The sequence below is a fragment of the Leptodactylus fuscus genome, chromosome 6, assembly GCF_031893055.1.
Source record: "Leptodactylus fuscus isolate aLepFus1 chromosome 6, aLepFus1.hap2, whole genome shotgun sequence".
In the NCBI taxonomy this organism is placed as follows: domain Eukaryota; kingdom Metazoa; phylum Chordata; class Amphibia; order Anura; family Leptodactylidae; genus Leptodactylus; species Leptodactylus fuscus.
Window position 1 is genome coordinate 21007538 of NC_134270.1, and position 26141 is coordinate 21033678.

General features: G+C 44.9%; 1 protein-coding gene across 2 annotated transcripts in view; it reads right to left on the reverse strand.

Annotated features, from left to right (window-relative positions):
• The window catches only part of MAP2K4 (mitogen-activated protein kinase kinase 4), a 33119-nt gene that overhangs the window by 3687 nt on the left and 3291 nt on the right, over positions 1 to 26141 (reverse strand). Inside the window, exons 2-10 of one of the 2 annotated variants that reach the window (XM_075279422.1) lie at positions 21884 to 21916; positions 15162 to 15255; positions 14597 to 14710; positions 10984 to 11158; positions 10716 to 10835; positions 10298 to 10417; positions 10131 to 10182; positions 8794 to 8921; positions 4794 to 4871 (exon numbers count right to left, since the gene is read on the reverse strand). In XM_075279422.1, the coding sequence (XP_075135523.1) occupies positions 4794 to 4871; positions 8794 to 8921; positions 10131 to 10182; positions 10298 to 10417; positions 10716 to 10835; positions 10984 to 11158; positions 14597 to 14710; positions 15162 to 15255; positions 21884 to 21916 (914 nt within the window). The remainder of the gene's footprint in view (positions 1 to 4793; positions 4872 to 8793; positions 8922 to 10130; positions 10183 to 10297; positions 10418 to 10715; positions 10836 to 10983; positions 11159 to 14596; positions 14711 to 15161; positions 15256 to 21883; positions 21917 to 26141) is intronic. The other variant, XM_075279423.1, reaches the window with a different exon arrangement.

Genomic DNA, 26141 nt, shown 5'->3' on the forward strand with positions numbered 1-26141 from the left:
CCCCCAAATTTGGGGGGGAAAAGAAGGGTGCGTCTTATAGTCCGAATGTGGCCGCGCGGCATCCGCTGTAATAGAGAGGCGGATGCCGGCGAGGGATAGACGCCGGCACAGGTGCCGGGGCCTGAGACATCGCTACGCTCCTCTGCCCTGCATGAAGCCAGCAGCGGCAGGAGTGATGCTATTCTGCTCCTCCGTCCCCCCGCCGCTGGCTTCATGCAGGGCAGAGGAGCGTAGCGATGTCTCAGGCCCCGGCACCTGTGATGGCGTCTATCCCGTGCCGGCATCCGCCTCTCTAGTACAGCGGATGCCGGGTCAGTATCGGTGGCCCCTTCTCCCCCGGGGCCGGTCCCCACCGGTCCCATACCTGTAAAGTTGCAGGCCGGCTCCTGTGCGGCGATATCGCAGGAGCCGACCTGTCCGGGTGACAGCCGGGAGCCTAATGAGGCTCCCGGGCCTGTCACTGCTATATATTAGTATTGCGGCTGGGTCTGTGACCAGCCGTAATACTAATATACAGAATGTCCCATAGACGGCAATACAATTGTATTGCCGTCTATGGGACTTGCAATCAAGTGACCGCAGGATCAAGCCCCCGGGGGGGAAATAAAATAGTAAAAAAAAAAAAAAAAAAAAAAAAAAAAAAAAAGCTTTAAAAATATATAATAAAAAAAATAAAATAAATAAAAGTTCTAAATCACCTCCTTTCCCTAGAATATATATATAACAGCAGAAAATCATATGTCAAACACATACACATTAGGTATCCCTGTGTCCGAAAATGCCCGGTCTACTGATAGTTTTCCTGTACGGTGAACGTCAAAATCACAAGTGCTAAACCACCGGGGTTTTTTTTCTTTTTTTTTTTTATAACTCAAATTTTTATTGAAATTTTTTTTAAACAATAAGAAAAGAAAAAACAATTACAAGTTACAAGGCGAACACCCGCCCTGCGAACAGAAAAAGCACACAGTGCAACACAAAATACAATCAGAAAAATAAAATTAAAAAAAAAAAATAAAAAAATAAAAAATAAAAAAAAAAATTAAAGACAAAGAAAGCAACATAGAAAAAAAAGAAAAAGGAAAAAAAGGGGGGGGGAGGGAGGGGTTAGTGGGACAGATGAGTGGGGGAGAGGACTAAATGTGGGGGGTGAAAGGGTAGGTAGGGGTGAGTGTGAGCAGTCAGGAAACCAGTGAGAGCGCTCGCCAGGTCATCCATACCACAGCCAGTTGGGAAGGGCTCGGGAGCAACCACTGGTCAAATACCTGAGACGAACAACAAGAGTATCAATCAGAGGAGGGGTCAGAGCCCAGGAGCGTCCGGTACTCTGCAGACTGTTGAAACCTGAACCAGTAGAACCAGGTTTTGATGTACGCCTCAGTCGTGCCATGCAGGAAAGACGTGAGATTTTCCATGCGCATTATCTTGTTGACCTTCGAAATCCAGAGGGAGAGAGGAGGAGGATCCACTCGTTTCCAAAAAAGGGGGATACAAGCCCGGGCAGCGAGGATCAGGAATCTAAGTAGGGAACGCTTAAAGACCTTTACAGAAGACTCACAATGATTAAGGAGGAACAGGGCAGGGCCCAAATGGTGAGAAGTTTCAGTAAGCTGGAGGGTTATCCGCTTGACCCCCTCCCAGAAGGATGAAAGGGCAGGACAGGACCAAAAGATGTGTAGCAGCGTGCCTTCCTCGTCGCCACAGCGCCAACATAATGGGGAGACCTGAGGAAACATAGCATGGAGTCTCGTAGGAACCCTATACCATCGGGACAAGATTTTGTAGCTGGCCTCCTGGTGGCGAGAGCTGATGGAAGCAGTATGAGAAAGGCGAAAAATGCGCTTACGCTGCTCTTGAGAGAGGGAAAGGGACAAATCAGATTCCCATTTCAACAAGAACGGCGGAACAAAGTCCTCCGGAGGTTCAACCAGGATCCGGTAAGTGAGCGAGAGGGAGTGGCGAAGGGGGCCAGCACCAACAAAAATCTTCTCCAAGGGGGTAGGTTCGACGCGGAACTCTGCAGGAGCAGGGAGAGAATGTAAAAAGTGACGAAGTTGCATCCCCCGCCAAGCATCCAAAGGGGGCAGCTCAGGAGGGGCCTGGGAATTCAGAAGTGTAGTCCATCCCCCAGCGTCCTGGAAGTGACAGGCACGGAAAATCCCATGACGGCGCCAATTACGAAAAACTCGGTCAAACATTCCAGGTGGAAAGGCAGGATTGCCCAGCACTGGGAAAAGAGCGGAATCCTTAGGGAGGAGAGTGGAGCGAACAAGGCCCCTGGAGCAAATCCGAAGCGTGGGACCAAGGGTAGGGTGAGAAAAGAGAGATGACAATGAGGAGGAGTCCAGCCATGGGGCAACCTGCAAAGGGATCGGCGAGAATGCCTGTTCGATGCAGACCCAAGGTTTAGAAACAGCATGCCTACACCAGTCCACGACACGAGTCAGGTGGGTAGCCAAGTAATAGGACTTCAGGTCCGGAAGCGATAAACCACCGCAACTCTTGGGACGAAAGAGAAAAGCCTTGCTCACTCGGGCGGGTCTGCCCGACCAGATGAACTTCAATTGGACGGAAGTGAGGGATCTAAGAAAAGACAGAGGGATGTGAATGGGAAGCGCCTGCATCAAGTAGAGAAGACGAGGGAGAATGTTCATTTTAAAAATCGCGCATCTCCCGAACCAAGTAAAGGCTCCAGCGGACCATCGAGTACAATCAGCCCTGATAGACGCCAGAAGTGGGGGGAAGTTGCAACGAAAGAGATCTTTCGGGTCCGGAGTAAGATAAACCCCCAAATATTTGAGAGAAGTGGGGGCCCAATGAAAAGGGAAAGATTGACTCAAGGAGGTGGCCGCCGAGGAGGAAAGGGTCACATTAAGGGCTTCTGATTTCGAAAAGTTGATTTTAAAATTCGAAAGGGTCGAGTAAACCTGAAAGGCAGACATCAGAGCTGGAAGAGAAACATGAGGGGAGGAAAGAAAAAATAGCAAGTCGTCTGCATAAGCCGCCACTTTGTATAAACAGGAAGAATGAGCAGCGCCTGAGATGTTCGGGTCGGCTCGAACCTGGCGGAGGAAGGGTTCAAGAGTCAGGACGAAAATGAGAGGCGAGAGGGGGCATCCTTGCCTAGTGCCATTTCGGATAGGGAAGGACTGGGACAATAAACCGTTCACCCTAACCATCGCTGTAGGGAGAGAGTATAGAGCCATGATCCAACTCATCATGCGATTTCCAAGACCAATATGTAACAGGGTCTCTTCCATGAACCGCCAGTTGACCCTGTCGAAGGCTTTCTCAGCGTCAGTTGAAAGAAGCATGAGAGGAGAGCCCGATTGTTTAGCCCCATACATGAGGTTGATAGCTTTGGTAGTATTATCTCGAGCCTCACGGCCGGGTAAAAATCCAGCTTGATCCGCGTGAACAATATTTCCTAACAAGGGCGATAAACGCGTCGCAAGGATCTTGGCTAAAATTTTTAGGTCAACATTGATTAGCGAAATGGGGCGGTAGTTAGAGCACAGAAGAGGGTCCTTTCCGGGTTTGGGGATAACCGCTATGTGAGCACACAGGGAGTCACGACAAAGGGCCGAGCCATCGGTGAGAGAATTGAAAACTTTCAACAGTCTGGGGCGGAGTTCAGGGCCAAGTTTCTTATAGTATACCAAGGTAAGGCCGTCTGGGCCTGGGGCCCTACCCGTTGCCATACTGGAGATAGCTAAGGAAATTTCCTCTTCAACAATAGGAGATTCCAAGGCCGTCAATTCCTCTAGAGACAACGACGGGAGACCAGAGGAGGAGAGATAAGAACGAATGCGATCTCGGAACTCCGCTTCAGGGAGAGGAGAAGGGCCAGAGTTTACAGAATACAAAGAGGCATAGTAGTCCCGAAAGGCAGCTGCAATATCAAGGGGCATGTGTAATCGAGTACCCTGGGTGGAATTGATGCATGGAACGTAGGTGGAGGACTGCTGAACCACCACCGGGGTTTTTTTTCAATACAAGGTGATCTAAGCAATAGACATTCCCCAAAATGGTATAACTAAAAAGTACATCTGGCCCCGCAAAAAAAAAAAAAAAAAAACACTATGCGTCCCCATACAGCTGCAGGGTCACCTGTCAATGTGGCCTTGCAGCTGTTGCAAAACTACAACTCCCATATATTAAATATTTTACCATTTTTTGCTTCAAAATTTTTTTTCCCTATTTTCCTCCTCTATAACCTAGGTGCGTCTTATAGTCCGAAAAATACGGTACTTAAAAATTTGATTTTGTTTTTCACAGAAATAGAAAAAGAAGAAAACCACCCTGTAATTTTTACACTGGCCACTAAGCCTAATAAGTCTGACACTTGAAGATTTTGTAAGATTTTTCTTTGCAGCAATCACCTCCCCTACATCAGGCAGGACTATAAAAACACCTCTATAGATAACACCACTGACAATAGACTATGGAACATTTCCTCTCCTCCCTCTCCCTGTACACGGCAAGTCTCAAAAACTCTCCCACAGACATCAATGAGCCGTCTCCTGACTATTACTGCCTATGGCCATGACTGTGTTGTAAAGCACATCACTATATGCTGTTAAGAGGGCAAAGGCAATATGGCCACCCCCATAATCATGTGCAGAAATTGGAGTTTAAACTATATAAAAAAAAAAAAAAAAAAAAAAAAAAACACAAAAAAAAAAACCCAGAAAATAAAACATTTGAAAAAAAGTGATAGATAAATCAGACGGATTAATAAACAATTAAAAAAAATGGATTCCCAAAGCCAACCCTGAAGATGTCTCACTCACCAACGTAATTCCAAGGCTCCAGACATCTGAGCGCACGTCATATCCTTGTCGGGACGCGCTCGGGTCTATCCTCTCCGGCTGCACAAAAATAAAAGAAAGTTTACACATTTCTCAATGATCTAAGAAACCTCTTCCTCACCATTATTAAGATCTCTGCTTGTTTGTATCTAGAAGCTAAAAACTTGTCCTGACCAAATCATTTTTCATATCTTCACAGCGGAGGGTTCGTCACAGTTACAACCAGTCTACTTTTCTAAAGCCATGTTCACATGTGAGCCGTAGTTTCCGTTCTGTCACAGAGCCCACCTGAACATTGGCAGAGGAAATCCGGCAAAGAGGAATTTTTTCTGACACCCCACAGACCCATCATAGAGTTACCACTATATTATCCGTCCACCTCTCAGTACTTCTAGCAAAAGGAGAAGGACCAACCTACCGGATAGGCCAAGGACAGCGCTCACCCAATTATTAGGAACCTTCTTTATTGAACAACACTCAAAGGGAATGGCACAATGGGTTTCACACCCATAGGTCCTTTACCAATTTGCACTTGATAAAAGGACCTATGGGTCCAAAATGTGTTGTGCCATTCCCTTTGAGTGTTGTGAATAAAGAAGGTTCCTAATAATTGGGCGAGCGCTGTCCTTGACCTATCCGGTCGGCTGATCCTTCTGGTGCTACATGATACGTCCCTGTGGCGTCCATCCAGTTTACCTTCCCAGGACCAGATATTGATTGTGCGTTGGGCTGTTGTGACGCTCTCACAACCCAGTCAGGTGAGCAGGCAATGGTCTGTCTAGAATATATCACTCAGCCTGATTTACTACACAAGGATCGGCTCGGTGTCCCCCTCTTTTGTCATTCTCAGTACTTATAGTTCTCCAATGAACCAGAACAATGCAGAAATAATTTGGACTCCATGTTGTTGCAATGTATCAGTACAGAGCTGGGATTGTTTAGGTCCGAGGATTGTCTACACTGGATGCAAGCATGACAAACCCTCAGCTGTAAGGAGGCGTTCAGACTACCGCTGGTGACCGTCAGCAGTGTCCGTAACAAGATTTTAGCAATGGACACCAGATGAATCGGCAGAAATCTGTTAAAATTTCCATTCATTTCAATGGGATTTTATCAGTCAGAAGACCATTCTTTCCAGCGGACAAAAAAAAAAAAAAAAAAAAAAAATTCCTACATGCAGGACTTATATGTGTGTTTGAAAAATCAGACAGCAAGTGTCCGTTTTGTTTTTTTGAACATTGAACTCTATGGGCAATGGACAGTAAGTGATAGCCATCAGTTACTGACCGTTATTTTGTGTTTTTTTCTGCGCATGCTTAGAAAGCAGAAACAAAAACAGTACAATATTTATTTAAAAAAAAAAACTAACTGATGCTAGTGTTTTTTTTTTTAGGTTTTGTTTTTTTTTAATTAATCCATTAAATGGATCAGTTAAAAAAAAAATGGACACATTAACATTAGTTAATACGTTAACGTCTGTTATGATAGGAGGTTTTTTTTTTTTATGGACACCTTCATAACGGAATTCCACGGCAGTGTGAACCCTGCCTAAGAAACAACAGAAAAAATTGTATCAGCTCACTCACGTGTCCTTTATTCCAATGAGGTAATAGGTAAGTAACCTTCATGGGATGCCTTTAGATGTAAATCAGGAAGATGCACGGATATCCAGCCTCTCAGCCCGAGGTATAAAATACAAACGTCCAAAATAGAATAATCCAGCATCGACATTCCTTTTGAATAAAACTTAGCTTTTATTTGTGAAAAAACATGTCACCTTCCATAAAATTCAATGCAACTCGGACGATGGCAGAGAGAAAAAATACAAAGAACGTCTGGCGACGCGTTTTGGGGCGTTAACGCTGCCCCTTCATCATAGCCGCTATGGCTATGATGAAGGGGCAGCGTTAACGCCCCGAAACGCGTCGCCAGACGTTCTTTGTATTTTTTCTCTCTGCCATCGTCCGAGTTGCATTGAATTTTATGGAAGGTGACATGTTTTTTCACAAATAAAAGCTAAGTTTTATTCAAAAGGAATGTCGATGCTGGATTATTCTATTTTGGACGTTTGTAAGAAACAACAGACCAAGAAGCATCACAAGAAGGTTTCCATTTACCAACAGCAAATTGTGAGGATTAGAAAGCAGCAGCAGGTTTCATCCTACAATGTGCGCTCATTCTACCTGTAGCACTACAAGGCTCAGCATGACCGCCCTATTGTGAGATCATCACTGCACACACATACACAACCTCCTAAAAAGGAGAAGTAATGTGAATGAAGTCCTGGGAAGTCCTCCCTGACAGGCAGAGTAATGGTGTAGTAATGACATCACCCGATCTGCCTCTTGGCCGCGCTCCAGCATGAAGCCGCAGGATTCCTCCAGTGTTTCGTCTATTTACTTTATGGAGAGGAAGAAACACGTTGGAAGTATGTGTGAGGACACGGCTCAGCTATGCACACGGGGGCGGCAACACACAATCACAAACTGGGTCAAACTCCAGTTACTTAAGAATTACAGCACAAGGATCTTGTCGTGAAGAGATGGAGAGCGTTGTACTCCAGTCACAGCCAAAGCTGCATTCAGAACTCTGCTACATTACCAGAGGGAGATCAGATGATAAACAGGTGAAGGAAATGTAGAGAAAAGCTGCTGCTTCCAAGGTCAAGCAGCAGAACTGTGAGTGCAGCTCTGGAGGTGTATAGAGAAACGGTTACTCATCATTGATATTGTTATGTAAACATCGCGAGCCTCTGACACCAATGGACAAATTTTGGACCATTTTATGGTGTGCTCGGGCCAATGTTCCTGGTAGCCAGTGTCATGTACCACCCCCACCTAAGCTAGCAACCCCCTGAACCCAACCATGAGGTCATTCTGAAACATCTCCATAAAATGTATAAGGCTCCTCCTCATCTGAAGCCAACACTTGTAAGGACGACATTCCAGATCAGCAGGAATTCCAGGAGTCACGTCTGCCCTCCTCGCCCGTGACATCAGCTCCTTCCATAATAAAGCATGAAATCCTGAAGCTCTGACTAAGCTTCTTCCCTATCCCAGGCATGCCGATCCGTGTCGTCACCCAGATTCTTCAGTGGTTTCGGCTGAGAAAATACCTCGGCTTACTCATTCGGAAGCAGCAGGAGGAGGGGGGGGGGGACTCAATGATGTTATAATACGGTGCAGGCTATAAATAGGAGATGACATCACTTGGGTCGCTGCCTGTGTTACAGCTTTCATTCCCAAGCTTAGCTCATGTCTACACTTAAATAACCCTAAGAGCAGCTACAAACTGCAGAAGAGCCCCCATGAGGAACGCACCGCCTTCATAGTCAGAAGATTCCCCGTGTGCTCCATATAGAAATTTAGAAAGGAGAAAAAAAAAAAAATGTAAAAAATTCTAAATAAAAAAAAATAATATATCTATATATATTTTGTCAAGTCTTTAAATAAAAACCACAGACTATATATAAAATATTATGTTAAAATAAAAGAAATTCAATCATAAAATATAAAACTAAAATAAGCGAATCATAAAATGATTGCGTTAATTCTTCCTCCAGACCAGATAAGCAGTGGTGTCCTCCTTGCTGGAAACACTACATTCAGAAGCAAAGGGTTAACCCAGGAGCGGCCATCGGGTTCCAGACATCAACTCCTATTTTTACTCGGGTAGGAAGTCCTGGCCTCGGAGCTGATGCATTTCTCAGAGCTGACTTCATTCTGGGAATGACCCAACACGTTTCCAGTGACGTGGAGACATGCCGGGGATCCGACGCCTGCACTTAAATGCCAAACTTGGCTCGGAAACTGAGAGATACCAGATGCTAGAGCCCACTGGAAGCATGACCTCACATGCACACAAAAATAAACACAGCCCTAGAGCCCTTAAAGGGCCACAATGTTCTCAGGGGCCTAAATATCCAAATAATGCACAAACACCAGGATCCCACCATTTGAATACTACATTTGTTTTCACTTACCGCCATGTATGGCCTGCAGCCCGCATCCCTGGTCTTGGCAATGGAGTCCACAAGCTGTCCGCTAATACCGAAGTCACAGAGTTTAATATTCCCATTTCTGTCCAGAAGAATATTTGAAGGTTTGATATCTGTAATATAGGAGGGGAGGAGTCTAGTGTTATCAGGAGCAAACTGCTATACACAACTCCAGGGTACACATACCGAAATACTACTTCACTGTACACTATAATGCACATGTACTAGATTTACACAGAGCAACAGTACAGGATAAGTAATGTAAGTACACAGTGACTAACAGCAAAATAGTGAGCGCAGCTCTGGAGTATAATACAGGATGTAACTCAGGATCAGTACAGGATAAGTAATGTAATGTATGTACACAGTGACTGTACCAGCAGAATAGTGAGTGCAGCTCTGGAGTATAATACAGGATAAGTAATGTAATGTATGTACACAGTGACTGCACCAGCAGAATAGTGAGCGCAGCTCTGGAGTATAATACAGGATGTAACTCAGGATCAGTACAGGATAAGTAATGTAATGTATGTACACAGTGACTGTACCAGCAGAATAGTGAGTGCTGCTCTGGAGTATAATACAGGATGTAACTCAGGATCAGTACAGGATAAGTAATGTAATGTATGTACACAGTGACTGTACCAGCAGAATAGTGAGCGCAGCTCTGGAGTATAATACAGGATAAGTAATGTAATGTATGTACACAGTGACTGTACCAGCAGAATAGTGAGCGCAGCTCTGGAGTATAATACAGGATAAGTAATGTAATGTATGTACACAGTGACTGTACCAGCAGAATAGTTAGCGCAGCTCTGGAGTATAATACAGGATATAACTCAGGATCAGTACAGGATAAGTAATGTAATGTATGTACACAGTGACTGCACCAGCAGAATAGTGAGTGCAGCTCTGGAGTATAATACAGGATATAACTCAGGATCAGTACAGGATAAGTAATGTAATGTATGTACACAGTGACTGCACCAGCAGAATAGTGAGCGCAGCTCTGGAGTATAATACAGGATGTAACTCAGGATCAGTACAGGATAAGTAATGTAATGTAATGTATGTACACAGTGACTGCACCAGCAGAATAGTGAGTACAGCTCAGGAGTATGAAACAGGATGTAACTCAGGATCAGTACAGGATAAGTAATGTAATATATGTACACAGTGACTGCACCAGCAGAATAGTGAGCGCAGCTCTGGAGTATAATACAGGATGTAACTGTGGCAAAAAAAAGATTACACCTGCTACTTTTTCCCACAACTGGTCCATGTCTTCAGTATATAAAACTGAACACAAGATTTGTTCTCACCTCTGTGAATTATTTTCAAGTTTTCTTTTAAGTGGTTTAATGCCTTCACAGTCTGGAAAAGAAGGAAAATCTTTACTATAGCAAGAAGAGCGGCCAACAATGGTCAAGAACTGATCATAAGGATTACTTATTTAAAAAAAAATAAATAAATTCAAGTTTCTACTCACAGCTAGAGTTATTTTTCCTAAAATTTCTTCTGGAATAACGTCATCTAAAGAACTATATACATATTTGTAAAACTTATCGAAAGAGGTAGCCATGAGCTCCATACAGATCCAGCAGTCTCCCTGGTGAGAAAGGACAAGGATTCAAATAAATACATTAATAAATACAATGGCGGAGTACAGCAGAGACGCCGGAGCTAATGCCCACCATCAGAGTCCACACTGATTGCAGGCATTACTACTTCAAGACTCCCTTAAAGTGTGAAAGTAGCCAACCTAGGTGCGTCTTATGGTCCGATTACTTACTTTACACATTCATACACAAATTTAAATCCAGTACATTTCCACCATTAAAAAATATGTCAGTCAAGATATAAACATCCCCCTCCCCTTTCCTTCACCCCCTTATTACAGTACCCACCTCTCTGAATAGTGCCCCATAGAACTGAACTATGTATGGACAGTCACTGCTCCTCATCACAACATCAAGATCCATCAGAAGTTGTTTTTGTTCCTTCTCATCAACTGTAGATCGAATCCTCTGGAAATAGAAGACATAACAAGGTTATAGGAGGGGTCCACCAAAACCCTAATATTAATACCCTACTATGCGAGCACCAACTGTGGAGAGGAGAAGGCCAATGAATTCAGGAAAGCAGGACTGAGGTGACGCTGGCCCGCACGCTTACCTTGACGGCCATAATTTGTCCGCTTGGATTATGAATCATTTTATTAACAGAGCCGTACGCGCCTCTCCCAATCTCGCCCAGATCCTTCAGGTCCTCGGCCGTGAAGTCCCAATGCTGTTCCGGCGAAAGCTTCAATTTTCCTGAAGATTCGATGCTGTGTGTTCGTAGTCGCTCTCTGCTCAGAATAAAAAGAGAATGACAGGTCATCACAAGTGCTCACAAAGGGTTAACGAGGACTTTCTAACAATTATTCCCCCTCCGATTCAACTAGATAAATACAAAACAGCTGGGGGGGCTGAATGATGGAACAATGGGGACCTGCAAGTCCCTCATGTGAAGAAAGCAGAGGGGCCTAGCCCCCAACGTGAGCCACAATATCATACATCTACACCCAGAAATATGAGACAGAGGGATTGATAAATCTCCCCAATTGTATTTTCTCGCATATTTCACGGTGGACACAGCGCGATGGGTATAGACCCAGCCACTAGGAGGCAGACACAAGGATGACGAAGGCTATCGCCTACGGTCTGTACTCTCTCACAGACAGTGCACCAAGCCAGTTTTAAATCTAATGTCGTAGGTCCAGTGTGCCTCGCGCCTTCGGAGGAGCTCTCCATGTTCCTTTCAGACCTGCATGTGGGTCTCGAGCAAAATGGTCTTAACCTTCGATGCCGTTCCTTTTGTCCAATTCCACTCGCGGCCTCTTCAGCTGGATATTCTTGCTCACTGGGACAGGCCCCAGACTAGCTTAGACCACCTGGTTCTTCTGCCTCTTCAGGAGCTTCTCTGGTGGCTCTCATCCCCAGGAATTTCCTTAAGGAGAATGCAGGGGGATGAGTCCTTTCTTCCCATCTGTTGCCAGGTTATAGCCACCAACGCCAGCTTTTCAGGCTGGAGTGCAGATTTTTGGTGTCTTGAATTTTCAAGGCCTGTGGTCCATGGAGGAAGTCTTTCTCCAGAACAACCTGCTGGAACTTAAGAGTGATCTTTCTGGCTCTGGCTCACTGGACCTGCCTCCTCCAGGGGTGTGCAGTCCAAATCCAGTCTGACAATTCCACAGCCGTTGCCTACCTGAACCACCAGGGTGGGACCAGGAGCCGTGCGGCCTTTTCTGGAGGCCTCTTGCTCTCTCATGTGTGCAGAGCTTCACGTCCCTGCTCTTTCAGCAGTCCACATCCCAGGCGTGGATAATTGGGCAGCAGACTCTCTCAACCAAGAAACTCTCAACCCGAGCGAGTGGTCCCTTCATCAGGAATCTTCCCCCAGCTATGCTCCTGGTGGGGCTCTCCAGATGGCCAGATCCTGGGACCCTCAATCACTCACAGCTGACGCTCTCGTAATTCCCTGGTTGGACTTTAAGCTTCTGTACCTGCTCCCTCTTCTTCCTTGGGTCCTCAAGAAGCTCACAGTCGAGGGGGTTTCTGCCACCTTAGTAGTTCCAGATTGGCCTCGGCAGGCCTGGTATGCGGACCTTTAGTTTCTGCTTGGCCTCTTCCTCTACGGGTGGACCTTCTGACTCAGGGGCCACTATTCCACCCCCACCTTACATCAGTTGCATTTAACGGTGTGGGTGTTGAGGCAGAGGTTCTGAGGCGTTGTGGTTCTTCTGAGCCTGTCATCTAAACCATGCTCAAGGCCATAAAACCTCAGTCGGCCAAGATCTACCATTGCATTTGGAAGGCTTATGTCCACTGGTGCGAGGATGGCAATTGTCATCTGCTCTCCTTCTCTCTGACCAGGATCCTGGCTTTCCTTCAGTCTGGTTTGGATAAGAATCTTAGTCCTTCTCCTCTCAAGGGTCAAATTTCTGCCCTTTTTATTCTCTTCCAGAAGACTCTGGCTTTCAGTCCTCCGCTGAAAACTTTTTTCCCCCACAGTGTGGCTCACTGCGTCCCACCTTATTGGCCACCAGTAAATCCGTGGGATCTTAACCTCATTCTTGAGGTGCTTTAGGCTCCCTTCTCTCGAGCCTTTGAGGGATATTTTTCTGCACCTTCTTTCCGGGAAGGTCACCTTCCTGGTGGGCATTACTTCTATTCACAGAGTCTTCGAGCTTGCTGCCCTTTTTTGGTTCTCCACAAGGAGAAGGATGTCATTCTTTCTCCACCATCCTTTCTGCCTAAGGTGGAGTGTTCCTTTCATATTAATGAGGATATTGTCTTCCTGTCCTTATCCCAAGTATCCTCGTGAGTGTTCTCTTCACTACCTGGATGTTGTCTGAGCTGTTCGGGTCTACTGGTCTCTCACTGACCCTTTCCGACGCTCTGTTTGTGCTCCCAGAGGACCCTCGCAAGAGCTTACCTGCATCCAAGGCTTCCATCTCTAGATGGATTTGATCTGCTATCGGCTTAAGGGTAAGGATCCACCCTTTCGTGTGACGGCTCATTCCACCAGGGCTGTCAGTGTCTCCTGGACTGTTTGGCATCTGGCTTCTGTTGCCACTTGGGCTTCCATTCACACCTTCACAAAGTTCTACCAGATCCATTCTCCCTCTGGGACTGCTTTAGGCTATCCCATGGAGCAGTGTTCCCCAGTGAAATATGCAAGAAAATTGGATATTTTTTGTACTCTCCGTGAAAATCCTTTTCTCGTTCTGTGTTTCTGGGGGACACAGATCCCTCCCTTTATTTTTTTTCTGCACTGGTTTGTTTGTTTCTTCCCAGGTTTTGGACTTGTTGGTGGCTGTTGACTCCATATTCTATTTTTTGGACTCTTTCCTACTGCTGTGGTACAAAACTGGCTTTGTGCACCGTCTGTGAGAGGGTATAGTCTGAGTACACAGGACCGACAGCCTTCAATATCCTATCACCTCCCAATGGCTGGGTCTATACCCATGGTGCTGTGTCCCCCAGTGAAATGAGAAAAGGATTTTACGGTGAGCCCAAAAAACATAAAATTTTTCCATTGTGACCTTAAATTTGTATGAATGTGCCCTAAGGGGTGGCCCTTACAAGCTACAAGAGCTGTGGTGTAACCCAAGTCCTCAGAATATCTTCTAAATAGAACAAAACTACCAAGTATCCGACAAGTGCCCCTAGTGGACAATCATGCAAAAACAAACCAATGGCATAAAAATTACTGGACACTAAAATACATAAAGAAAAAAGGAGTGCAGATATTAAAATGCAAAACTATAAATCTGTATAAACAAAAAACAAAACCAGAAGCTGAATAAGATCTTAATGAGAGGATGGGTAATTGGGCGCATTCCTGGTAGCGATCTGTAGTCATTAGTCTGTAATATTCCCCCGAGGGTCTTTGCTGGGAGTGATAAACAGTTAAAAGGCAATAAATAAGATCCCATAATGTAATTCTGGGACTTGGCTCACAATGTGCACCCACCCCTCTCCCCAATCCATTCACTGGCACTTAACAAGCCCAGAAGTCGAGCAGACAGCGCATGTGGGGGAGGGGGGGGCTATATATTCTAACCAGGTAAAATAACCATAAAAGTACATATCATTACAACATAGCGCAGGCAGCCATTTTGGATATTGAACAATTCTGACAGGTCAGCAGCCATTTAATCTCTGTGGTGCCTCCAGCAGATCTAATAGGCCTATGCAGGTACACTGCGATAACCAGTCAATACAAACCACAAGACGCTTACAGTCGGTTTTTTGTCGCCTGCTCATTGGAGCTGTACTGCTTTCCGCCTGCCAGACGCACTTCCGGTTTTTGGTAGGTGGTCTCGAAGTTCCTCATCACATCAGTTTTCTGCATCCTTAGTAAGAAAGAGAAGACACAAGGAAAGGGAGTTACAAAGAGACCCTCGGAGGAGAGATGGAGCGAGGCCACAGCGTGCAAATTACCCAGAACACCAAGACGATAAGTGTATAAGTCTACTGAACATGGAGGAGGGGAAAGAAAAACTCCACTATGGACGCTCCTGTCAGGAGAGGCGCTACTCACACCCTTCTGACACTGAAGAGCTACGATACCGACACCGATAGCTCTCACCAGGGGCACATAGCAGGAAAGCTGAATTCAGCGCACTGCTGGCTTTCTAGTGGTATATAATACCGCATATGCCCGCAGACTTGAAAGGCCCTCGTTACGCTGACTTTCGTTTAAATTCATTCCTCAGTTGTACATATGAATGCACATTGTGCACAATCCACCGGTGTATTGTGCACAATCTCATCCCATTCCCCCCACTTAAATAAAGTACTTACAGGTGAGCGGGTTGAATTGTGGGATTCAGCGTGAACTTTGCTGTGGATTTGAAGGCCGGATTGGCAAAATTTAACTTCAGTGCTTTGCGCTTACCTGAAGGGCGATAAAAAATAAAACAGATTAAGTATTAAGACGCGACAGTGGTGCAACAGGAAGTGGTTAAAGGGATTCTACCATTAAAACACTTTTTTTCTAGGTAACACGTCAGAATAGCCTTTAGAAAGGCTATTCGTCTCCTACCTTTGGAAGTGCTCTCCGCCGCGCCATTCGTTCAAAATACTGGTTTGTACCGGTATGCTAATTAGTTCTCTCGCAGTGATGGGGGTGTCCCCCAGCGCAGGAGATGCAATGGAGGCGTCCCCATTGCTGCTCAAAATCCGACTGCTGCGCCACCTCTATGTTCTTCTGTATCCTCCCCTTCCTTCTTCGGCTTGACATCGGACGCCTGCGCAGTACGCTCTGTTTGGCGAACTTGTGGTGTCGGCACTATGGCCACGGGCATGCGCAGTACGTTCGGCAAAGTTCGCCGAACAGAGCGTACTGCGCAGGTGTCCGACGTCAAGCCGAAGAAAGAAGGGGCGGGGGGGGGATGCAGAAGAAGATAGAGGCGGTGCTGGAGTCGGTTTTCGAGCAGCAATGGGGACGCCCCCATCGCTGCCAGAGAACTAATTAGCATACCGGTACAAAACGGTATTTTGAACAAACGGTGTGGCGGAGATCACTTCCAAAAGTAGGAGACAAATAGCCTTTCTAAAGGCTATTCAGACGTGTCTCCTAGAAAAAAAAAAAAAAAGTTTTAATGGTAGAATCCATTTAATTTGAAGAGGGCATTGAGAAAAAAAAATAAAAATAAATTTTATATATATTATATATATATATATATTCATTCATTAAAAAAATTAGTGAGAGTTCTAGCGTATATATTACAGTATATAAATATTCATAAAAAACAAGTTATATATTACATATTATACAGTACAGCTTTACTCTCTGGCTTTATAACCCAGCTTGACACCGAGTATCACACACATACTAGGCAGGGAGGACATGCCGGGAATCAGATAATCGTCTTGTCAGGTCTTCACACACGAGCCGGCCCAGTGACCAGAAGTGGACGACTTAATCAACACATTACTGTCAGGCCGCCGATCCACCGGCTCAGATAATCATCTTCCTGGCAATGAGCGCAGCAGCAGGGAGGTTTCCCAGCTTTGATGGCTGCAGCAGATTTGTCCTTCCTAAACCGGTGACACATTCCCTAGGTGAGTCATGTCAGCAGCAGAGCCATGGAGGGAGTATTCCCATAAGGGTCTGCCCCCCACCAGCACATAAATTATTGATCAGGAGCGGGCACAGCTGGGGTGGGGGGCACAGACGCAGCTGCTGCACCAATACGGGAACACTCACAATGGTGTGATGGAGACAAGACTCACAGCCAGAGAGGGAGCGTCACCTCATACGGCCAGGGAATATATAACAAAATATAGAAAAATACAAAATGCTATACATAGCCATAAAGTACAAATCTGAAAAACAAAACACTACAGTGTGAACACAGTCTAAGCATTTACTGCCAGAAACTGAATTTGTACACTGCAAGAAAATATGCATGCGCGGTCTCGCTGTGTTTCAGAGCCGAGCACCAAGTCCTTGACTAGACCTATTGAATGGAACTCAGAGTGTGGACTCAAGTCAGAGCTGCAATCCACGGCAGAAAGCCAAAGCTCAGCCACAGATTTCACAGCAAAAACGCACAGTGGATTTTTCTGACTGTATTTCCGCTGTCAAATATATATGTCTCTCAACAATACTATGTAGCAAATATGCAAAATATCAGCATTAAAATGGCTACTGGGGTCAGCTGACCACAACAGAGACGTTATCAGTCCTTAGACTTGGCAGCAAGAACCGGGATGGAGAACCTGTCCAAAGTCAGTACTGTTTCTTTTTTGTTTTTTTTATATACTTCGCTTGTTTCCAAACCTTAGTTTATAGGCGTCCTTCTGCGGCGGTGCTTGGTATTGCAGCACAGATTTAGTCACTTTAATGGGACTGAACTGCAGCAAGATAAAGTGATGGATGAATGTGTCGTCGCCCATGTGCCATACATTTTTAAAGGAGTTATCCAGTTTCTTGTATTGATGGCCAATCCTTTTATTAGATCTGCAGGGTCCACCATCTAGAACCCCCACAGATCAGCTATATAGAGACAGAGCGGTTCCCTGTATTGCTTATATTCTTGGGCAGCACTGCTCATTCGCTGTACAAACTGTCGCAGAGAGTGCAAGTACTGCAGCGCTGTCCATAGACGTCAATGATCCTGAGCATCAAATTTTAATAATATAACCCTATCTGGCCTGGTCACCGATAAAGTCCCGGAGAACCACTAATATGTTTTAGGGAGCGACACACAACATGTTAAATGCCGACCAAGTGAAGCCCCAATCTCCGTCCATTAATGGACACTTCTGTAGAGGAGACAACATGTGGAAGACACCTTCACTTGTTTTTTAGTAGAGGTAGTCTACACCCAGGAAGCAGCAGACAAATATGTCGCTGAACAGGTTGTCAGCACTATGCAGCGGCTGTAGAACTGCTGAGCACGGCAAGATTAGGAAGGTGAATAAAACTTCACAACCGTCTACAACCCAGTTCCAAAAAGTTGGGACACTGTGTAAAGAAACCAAAAATGCAAAGATTTGGAAATCTCATTTAAGTCATAGTCTCGATAGACCGCCACAAATCAGCGGAGTGAAGAGCCCTCCTTCTGATATGGGTTCTATGGAGATTTCCAGGTCATTGCTTTTTTTTTCTATTCTCTTTACATAGTGTCCCCACTTTTTTGGAATTGGGGTTGTAATTTCTGGGGAGAATTTTCTATTTATTCTGTAAGAACTTGATAGATTTAATGAAATCCAGCCTTGAAGGAAAAAATAACTGTGGTCTTCTATCTCACCCAAGACAGGAGCAATGACAACACTGCGGATGTACAAGGGGGACCTCAATGTCTGTAAGGAGGGCATAGAAGGCAGGGGCACAATATGGTCCCCTCCTCATGCACATCACTCCAGCCCATACAGCTTCTCCCTCCACTACTGGTGACACGTTCAATAATATAACGCCTACCAGAGAGAATTGGGCAATTCTCCTGTACCGCTGCTCTATGACCTTGGAGACGCCTTGTGTGTAGGAGGAGGATTTCCGTCTAGTTGTAATACTCGCACTGTGTGCACACACCGCCCTCTACACAGGTCACAAACAATAGTGACCCCTACCTTCAAGTATCAGACAGGATAGGCCATGGAGAGAAAGGATCACCACAAAGAGGGATCAAGGAAAAAAAAAAAAACCAAAAAAAAAAAACTTGGAATAACGAATAGAAAGTATAAATCTAAAATGGTGTGAAAATTGTCAGGTCACATGATCGGCACCTCCAGCATTTAACAATTGGAGAAGGCCAAGTTCTAGAGCAGGGGTCCTCAAACTGCGGCCCGTGGGCCACATGCGGCCCCCCAAGCACTTCTGTCTAGCCCCGCCGACAAGCGTGCATTTATAATGAAGCTCCTGGGGAGCTCGGGCCAGGCCATGGAGCGCACTTCACTTTACCTATTGGAGGGCACCGCTCCCGATGTCTGTGCGACCTGCTCTGCCTCCGGCCCACTGTTTAAAAAGTTTGAGGACCCCTGTTCTAGAGGGTCGCCCATTCATTTAGACATTATAGCCGAGCTCCTCTAGCCTCACCACCCTGACATTACGTCCCTACCCCTGGCTACCAGGGTTCTTGGGATTTCAATGCCCTAAACTACCAGGGACCCTGACACTCATTTCATTGCTCAAGTCCACCAGGGACCTTGACGTTTTACTACCCTACAATACCAGGAACTGTGTAAGTTCACTAACCTAGATCAGCAGATCTACCTAAGCTAGCTGACATTAACCCAGAAGATCATCAAGGATCTAACCCAGATTTCACCCTAGGCCACCAGGAAGCCCAGAATGATGTGGCTGCCCTAAACCGCCAGGGATATTGATATAAACCATTTGGCACAGACCAGTAGGAATACCAACAGTATATCATTGACATAGCTAGCAGGGATTCTGACATTAACACATCTGCAACATTTCGCCATCATTAACCCTAACATTAACCCATTGTCTAGAACATTGAGGATCCCACCATTCCACTGTAATAGGCCAGCAGGGATCCCAACTTTTGTTAGCAATATCCAAAAATATTGTGTTGGCCAAGTTTGTGTGTTTTTTTTCTTTTTGATCAGACAACGTAGTTGTTAGTGAAGGGCTCGGCTCGTTGGTACAAACAATCCCAACATGGACAACTGCTTGACGGACATTCAATGTGTATGGCCAACTTTAAACTACAAGAGATCCTGATAAGATTGTAGTGCTCTAGACCACCAGGGATGCGGAGAGTCAGACAAGAGCCATGTGCAGGCCATTTGGTGATGTGAAGTAAATCAGACATCTGACTACACAAGGCTCACTGTGCGGACAGACGGGGTCAGGTATTAGGTTTGTTACTTTGCGGAAGGCCAGAACGATTACATAGTCAGCCCTGTCTTAGAGCTTGTGCCGCTTATTTAATATCCTAGAAACGCTCCAAGTATAGTCTGAATAAAAAAAGCAAGAAGGTTATTACTAACAAAATGTCACAATAATACTAAATAATCCAGAAACAGTCCACATCTGTCCACTGAAGAACTCGGATGATCACAATGACAATGAGGCAAAAATAAAGTTAAAAATAGAAAAAAAAACAACAAAAAAAAAAACCTAAAAGCAGCAATCCGCAAAAGATTTTCTTCAAAATATTCAGGAATTAGATTTTTTTTTTTTTTTGCTGCCCAAGACCTATGCACACGACTGCGCCCAATGTCAGTGTGCTAGCCATGTTTTTCATGCTGACCCATTCATTCCTATAGCCCCATACGCATGATCATATATTTTCAGGGCCATGAGCAAAACTCAGGACAGGACCCTTGTTCTTGTCCATTTTGCAGACCATGCTCAATGAATGGGTCCACAGAAGCATGGCAGCCTAAGGATGACATCCGTGTGCCATTCAGTCACAGCCCAGCGACATGCACACTGTCGTGTCCATGTCGCCTTAGTGAGTAAAAGTAAGAAATAATGACTGAAAGAGTACCTGTCGTTTCAAAGACAAAAAACATTTATTTTTTATTATTAATGAACAACTTGGGTCAATATAAGAAACATTGTAATATGCCTTATGATAAGAACATGCACATATTGGCTGTGATCAGCTCCTCTCCTGCCTGGCAAACTGCTCTGTTCAGAAGAAGATTCATCTTCACTGAAGACAGGCTGCAGTACATTCAATGCTATGAAGTGGGGAGTAGTAAGAGAAGTGACTGAGAAGCAGGAAAACAGACATCCTTGAGCAGATTACAGATCTATATAACTCCATCCTGTTAAAATAGTTATATACGGTGATAAAAATTGAGATTCCGCTTGGAGAGAAGTCCTGCAAATGGGACTTTTCTCATTGATGGTTTTATACTGAAACCAGCGGTGAGAAAAGTCCGACTTGCAGGACTTCTCACCACCAATTTTAAGCGGAATCTGCGGTGGAGTCTTGGACACTCCAATGCAGATGTGAAACCAGCTCCCTCTCCCCCTTCCCATAGATCTCAAAGTAATATGATCTGTGAGTGAGCTAAACCCATCTTCACAATGAAGACAGATCTGTCAGTGAAATCAGCAGTTTGCCAGGCAGGAGAGGAGCTGATACACAAGAGAGATCAGGGGAAACCGCTCCTAAGATATATTGCAAAGGTCACTTATATTCACCTGAGTTAGTCATTTGCAAAAATAAAATAAAAATTGACCCGACAGTTACTCTTTAAATCATTGCATCTGTCTGGACAACAAATAAGATTAATATACTCCAGTCACATCCAAAGCTGCATTCCCTTGGTTAGTTGTCCAGTCGTTCTTAGGACATATGATCTCATGTCCCAATCCGTTCACTTATAAGGCATTGTACTGCAATACAAGTCTGAATGCAGCCCTAAACGTGACTGGTTCATAGAAGCTAAGAATAAAAAAGCAGAATACAATCGATGGAAGAGATAAAGAGACCATCACCATATTATGTGTCCCGTAGAAGGATTGCTGCTTTGGCATAAATGTCACTCGCCATAAAAAAAAATAAAAAAATTAAGTGTCAAATCTGGTCCCCTCACCCCAATGGCCTCCAGCTGTTGAGTCCGGACATGCTGGGATTTGTAGCTCAACAGTTAAAGTCCATTGGTTTCCCTTTATAAGAGGATATCTCCAGGATTATATGCCGGATATTTCATTTATACCATGCAAGCGGCGATGGCAGTCACTTTAGGGACCACTAACATTTTTCGATTTATTTTTATTTATTTTTTTATGGCGATCCGCTCTTTAAAGTGAACCCTGTGCCGACCTAAGTGGAGTCTAATTTTAGGTTATGCGAAAAGCTTTGATTAAGTAAGGATTAAATTAAGTTTAAAAAATTAAGATTTTTTTTTTTTTTTTTTAAAAAACCTCAGGTGGTTTACTTTATTACTACTACTTTTTATTAAATTTATAAGCGTAGCCTGGAGGGTTCACTTTAGAGAGCCATTCGTTGGAGCGACAGTGGATACATTCCCAATACCAAGATGGAGGTGACAGGTACCACAGTGCCAGAAAGAGAAAAATCACATCTTACTTTGGGCATTGTCACAGAAGTTTATCTGAAGGCCTAAAGTAGAAAACACAAATTCTTATTCATTAGCTGCAACAACATCACATGTGCCATAAAGAGATGAAATGTCAAAAAAGTTAGGTAAAGACCCTAAAACATGAATCTATTACACACAAAATGAGAATAGGATTATAAAAACATTATTATATATTCAGGCATATGAAGACATTTCACGAGAAGTCACGCCCTTCCCCAATCCCAAAATATTAAGTTAAAAACTGCAAACCTACTTGTCCACACTTATGGACCACGGGGTCTAGGCAGGAGTGACCTGTCAATTTACATGGGTGGCATGACCAAGAAGTCCACATCTTGGTGCCCTCAGTGTCGCAGTTGGTGGTTCCTTCATGGACACTCCTTATCTCCCCGAAGTGACGCCATGAAGAGGGGAGAGGGGTGCCGGAGGTACATAGCACTGGGCGCGATACATTAAGGGTTCGCCTCCTGGGCACTAACAGAAGTGCCTTTAAGGACATTATCAGCATGACCAGCACAGATAATCTACTCTCCATGCCTTCTATATTGTGCGGTCAGACCTCTGGAGGGGCTCAGTCATGCTGACAGACTCCCTTCAAGGCTCCATACCTCCATTTTCTGCCCTGGTGAGGAATTTTGAAGCAGCAGATATCTGTAATTTGGCATCCAATATCACACACTGTAATCTCAGACACAATACAACAGGTAACTAGAATCACCATAGGAAGGGAGGAATCTGACCAAAGGCACCTCTAGGACAGTCCCGTACACAAATGCGCACGACGGAGAAACCGCCATATTTAGAATCTACACGCAAGAGCATTCTCTACCTCTAGGACCGTCACTGCCATCCCATGATCCATACGAGATGGCGGCCCACTATACAGAAGACCACGGCCGTAGACAAACATTGGAGTTATCAAAACAATATTTAGTCAGGTGATATTTGACGACTATTAGGAGATTCCTGACAGACGACCATCTTGACTTTTACCACCACCTACAGAGCGGCAGACAGTATGACAGATTTTGGTCCAATGGTCACTATCCTCCGACGCTTTTTTTTTCCTCTTTTCATGACTGTTTTGCTTGCGTTTTCATGAATCTTACATGGACATGATAAAATGCGAATAAATACACTTGGATGAATTTAAAGGGATCCTATCATTAGAATCCCTTTTTTTCTAACACATAGCCTTAAGAAAGGCTATTCGTCTCCTACCTTTAGATGTCTTCTCCGCACCACCATTCGGTAGATATTCCATTTTCCTATATGCACATGAGTTCTCTCGCTGCACTGGGGACAGGCCCCAGCACTCAAACAGCACTGGTGCACCAATGCTGCGAGAGAACTCTCCAACGCCGCCTCCATCTTTTTCAGGAACCAGCCTCTACGCGACGTCTTCCAAGCTGGCTTTCAATCTTCTACGCATACGTAGTCGGCTCTGCCAGCAAGCCTCGGGCAGAGCCGACTGCACCTGCACGTGGCCATTTTTTTTTTTTTTATGGCCGCTTACTACAAGAGCTCGTGTAAGCGGCCACAAAAAAAAAATGGCGACACACAGGTGCAGTCGGCTCTGCCCGAGGCCCGCTGGCAGAGCTGACTGCGCATGCGTAGAAGATTGAAAGCCAGGCCGGAAGATGACGCATAGAGGCCGGTTCCTGAAATATATGGAGGCAGCACTGGAGAGTTCTCTCGAAGCATTGGGGACACCCCCAGTGCTGCGAGAGAACTCATTTGCATAAAGATGGAAAACGGAATATCTACCGAACAGCGGCACGGAGAAGACATCTACAGGTAGGAGACGAATAGCCTATTCTTAAGGTTATTCCTACAGGTTAGTTAGAAAAAAAGGGATTCTAATGATAGGATCCCTTTAGCTTCAGCCAAGTGTATCTATTCACATTTTATCATGTCCATGTAAGATTTCTGAAAACGCATGCACAACAGCCATGAAAAGAAAAAAAAGTGGCCATCATGTCAGATTTCCATGGCCCTTTTTCCAGTATGTGCGCACATCAGCGGAGCGATGGATCACTAGACAGCTTAGTTTGTTGAACAGCTGTTCTGCCCTCGTCCTACTTCTATGTAATGTGTATGACCAGAGCCAGGAACACCCCTGTAGTTGCAGCCAGAATGTCAGTAAGCCCATGGCTTTTTACATAGCCGTGATTTAGTGTCAAAATTTAAATAAATAAATTAAAAAATAAAAATAAAAACACCCAATATAATAAGGCAGAGCTCCAATGCTGCAAAATCTAGTCTACAGTTATGCAAGAAGGGTTAAAGACCCCCGTGTGAATTCCTAGGGGTCAGGAGACACGGTCAGCAAAAATACTAAAATACAAAGTCCAAATTATTCTGTGACAGTTTTCCCTTTTTCATTGCAGTTTAGGCATAAGTCATGTGTGAACATGTCCTGACAACCAGTGACTGATCTGCCTGATCCCGACACAACCAAACAGCGTAGGACAACAAAGGACACATCTCCTGAGAACATGGCCATCAGATGAAGGTCTAGGACTGGGACTGGGTTTATGCCAGAAACCACCTAATCTCTTTCCATGAAAACCTTCCGCCATTTTGACCAATAAAGTCTGAGAGGGGGGGGGGGGGAAATACACCACTAGAGAAGACAACGAAACCACCACAGACTAGAAGACTATGGGCACTAGGAGGGCCTCTCTAGACAAGTCCATACATATATGATATAGGCCATCCAATATAGCCAATTTATTGGTAAGCGATACCGGATAGATCATCAAGACGGCTGAAGGGAAGACACTAGACCGCCAGACCGCAGAGTATATGAATGGCCGCCATGATGATTCACCTCGGGCAATCGATCAGCCATATTCCAGCCAATACTTCTATGTGGAGCTTTGTAGAGACATTGGGTTTCATGACATCAGAAGACACCGGCAGTCACCCAAAAACACCTACAATGGGAGGTAACATGGCCAGTTTGTACGGTGCTTAGAAATTTTTTTGGTTACCACATGCAGACCAATGTACTACCCATAGATACCATATTCAGCCATTTTGGAATATATGGTAAGTAGTCGCCCAGTAAACCGTCTGCAAATACACAAAGCTATCCTTTTGCCCCACATTCTGCCCCTCTTGGGGTATTCCTCCATTTCAGAGCAAGGAGCAGTCCAGCAGAAGACATTACCGTACAGTACTGGAAATTACTGTTATAACTGCCCGCCAAAATAAAAATCATGTGATGGCGGCCATTACTGAGGCAGAAGATAGAAGAATAGAATCTGGTGTTGGCCTTTACCACCTTTTGTAGTCAACACCAATCATTACTAGCCCCCCAGGACCGACAAGATCTACTGACCCACAAGACACCAGCAAGAGACAAAGGCACGGGGTTCCTCTAGGATATCTACAGACAGGAGGCCGCCATGATGTGGCATGTGTAGCACAAGAACCATGTCCGCCAGGAGGCCTAGATCCATCCCACAACCTCTTAGGTGAATGCAGAGGGGGCCCAGGATATGGTTCTGCTCTACTGCACAATTTAGGGAAGGGTAGGGGGACAAAAAAAAAAAAAAAAAAAAAAAAAACCACAAACATCAGTAACCCTGCTTGCAAAGAAAGGGAGTATCGGTGGCACTGGGTAACTTTACCCTTAGATCAAACCTCAGCTAGGATTTCACATGGCACAAGGAGTGCAAGAGATATTTACACAAAGCCAATGAATGGCGGTATAATGAGGTATTGGTTGGCATTATATGATGGCATGAGACAAAGACATGGAGCAGCATTACATGACGGTATAAAGAGACATCAGGACATGGAGCAGCATTACATGACGGTATAATGGGACATCGGGACATGGAGCAGCATTACATGACGGTATAATGGGACATCGGGACATGGAGCAGCATTACATGACGGTATAAAGAGACATCAGGACATGGAGCAGCATTACATGACGGTATAAAGAGACATCAGGACATGGAGCAGCATTACATGGTGGTATAATGGGACATCGGGACATGGAGCAGCATTACATGACGGTATAATGGGACATCGGGACATGGAGCAGCATTACATGACGGTATAATGGGACATCAAGACATGGAGCAGCATTACATGACGGTATAACGGGACATCAGGACATGGAGCAGCATTACATGACGGTATAAAGAGACATCAAGACATGGAGCAGCATTACATGACGGTATAACGGGACATCAGGAAATGGAGCAGAATTACATGACGGTATAATGG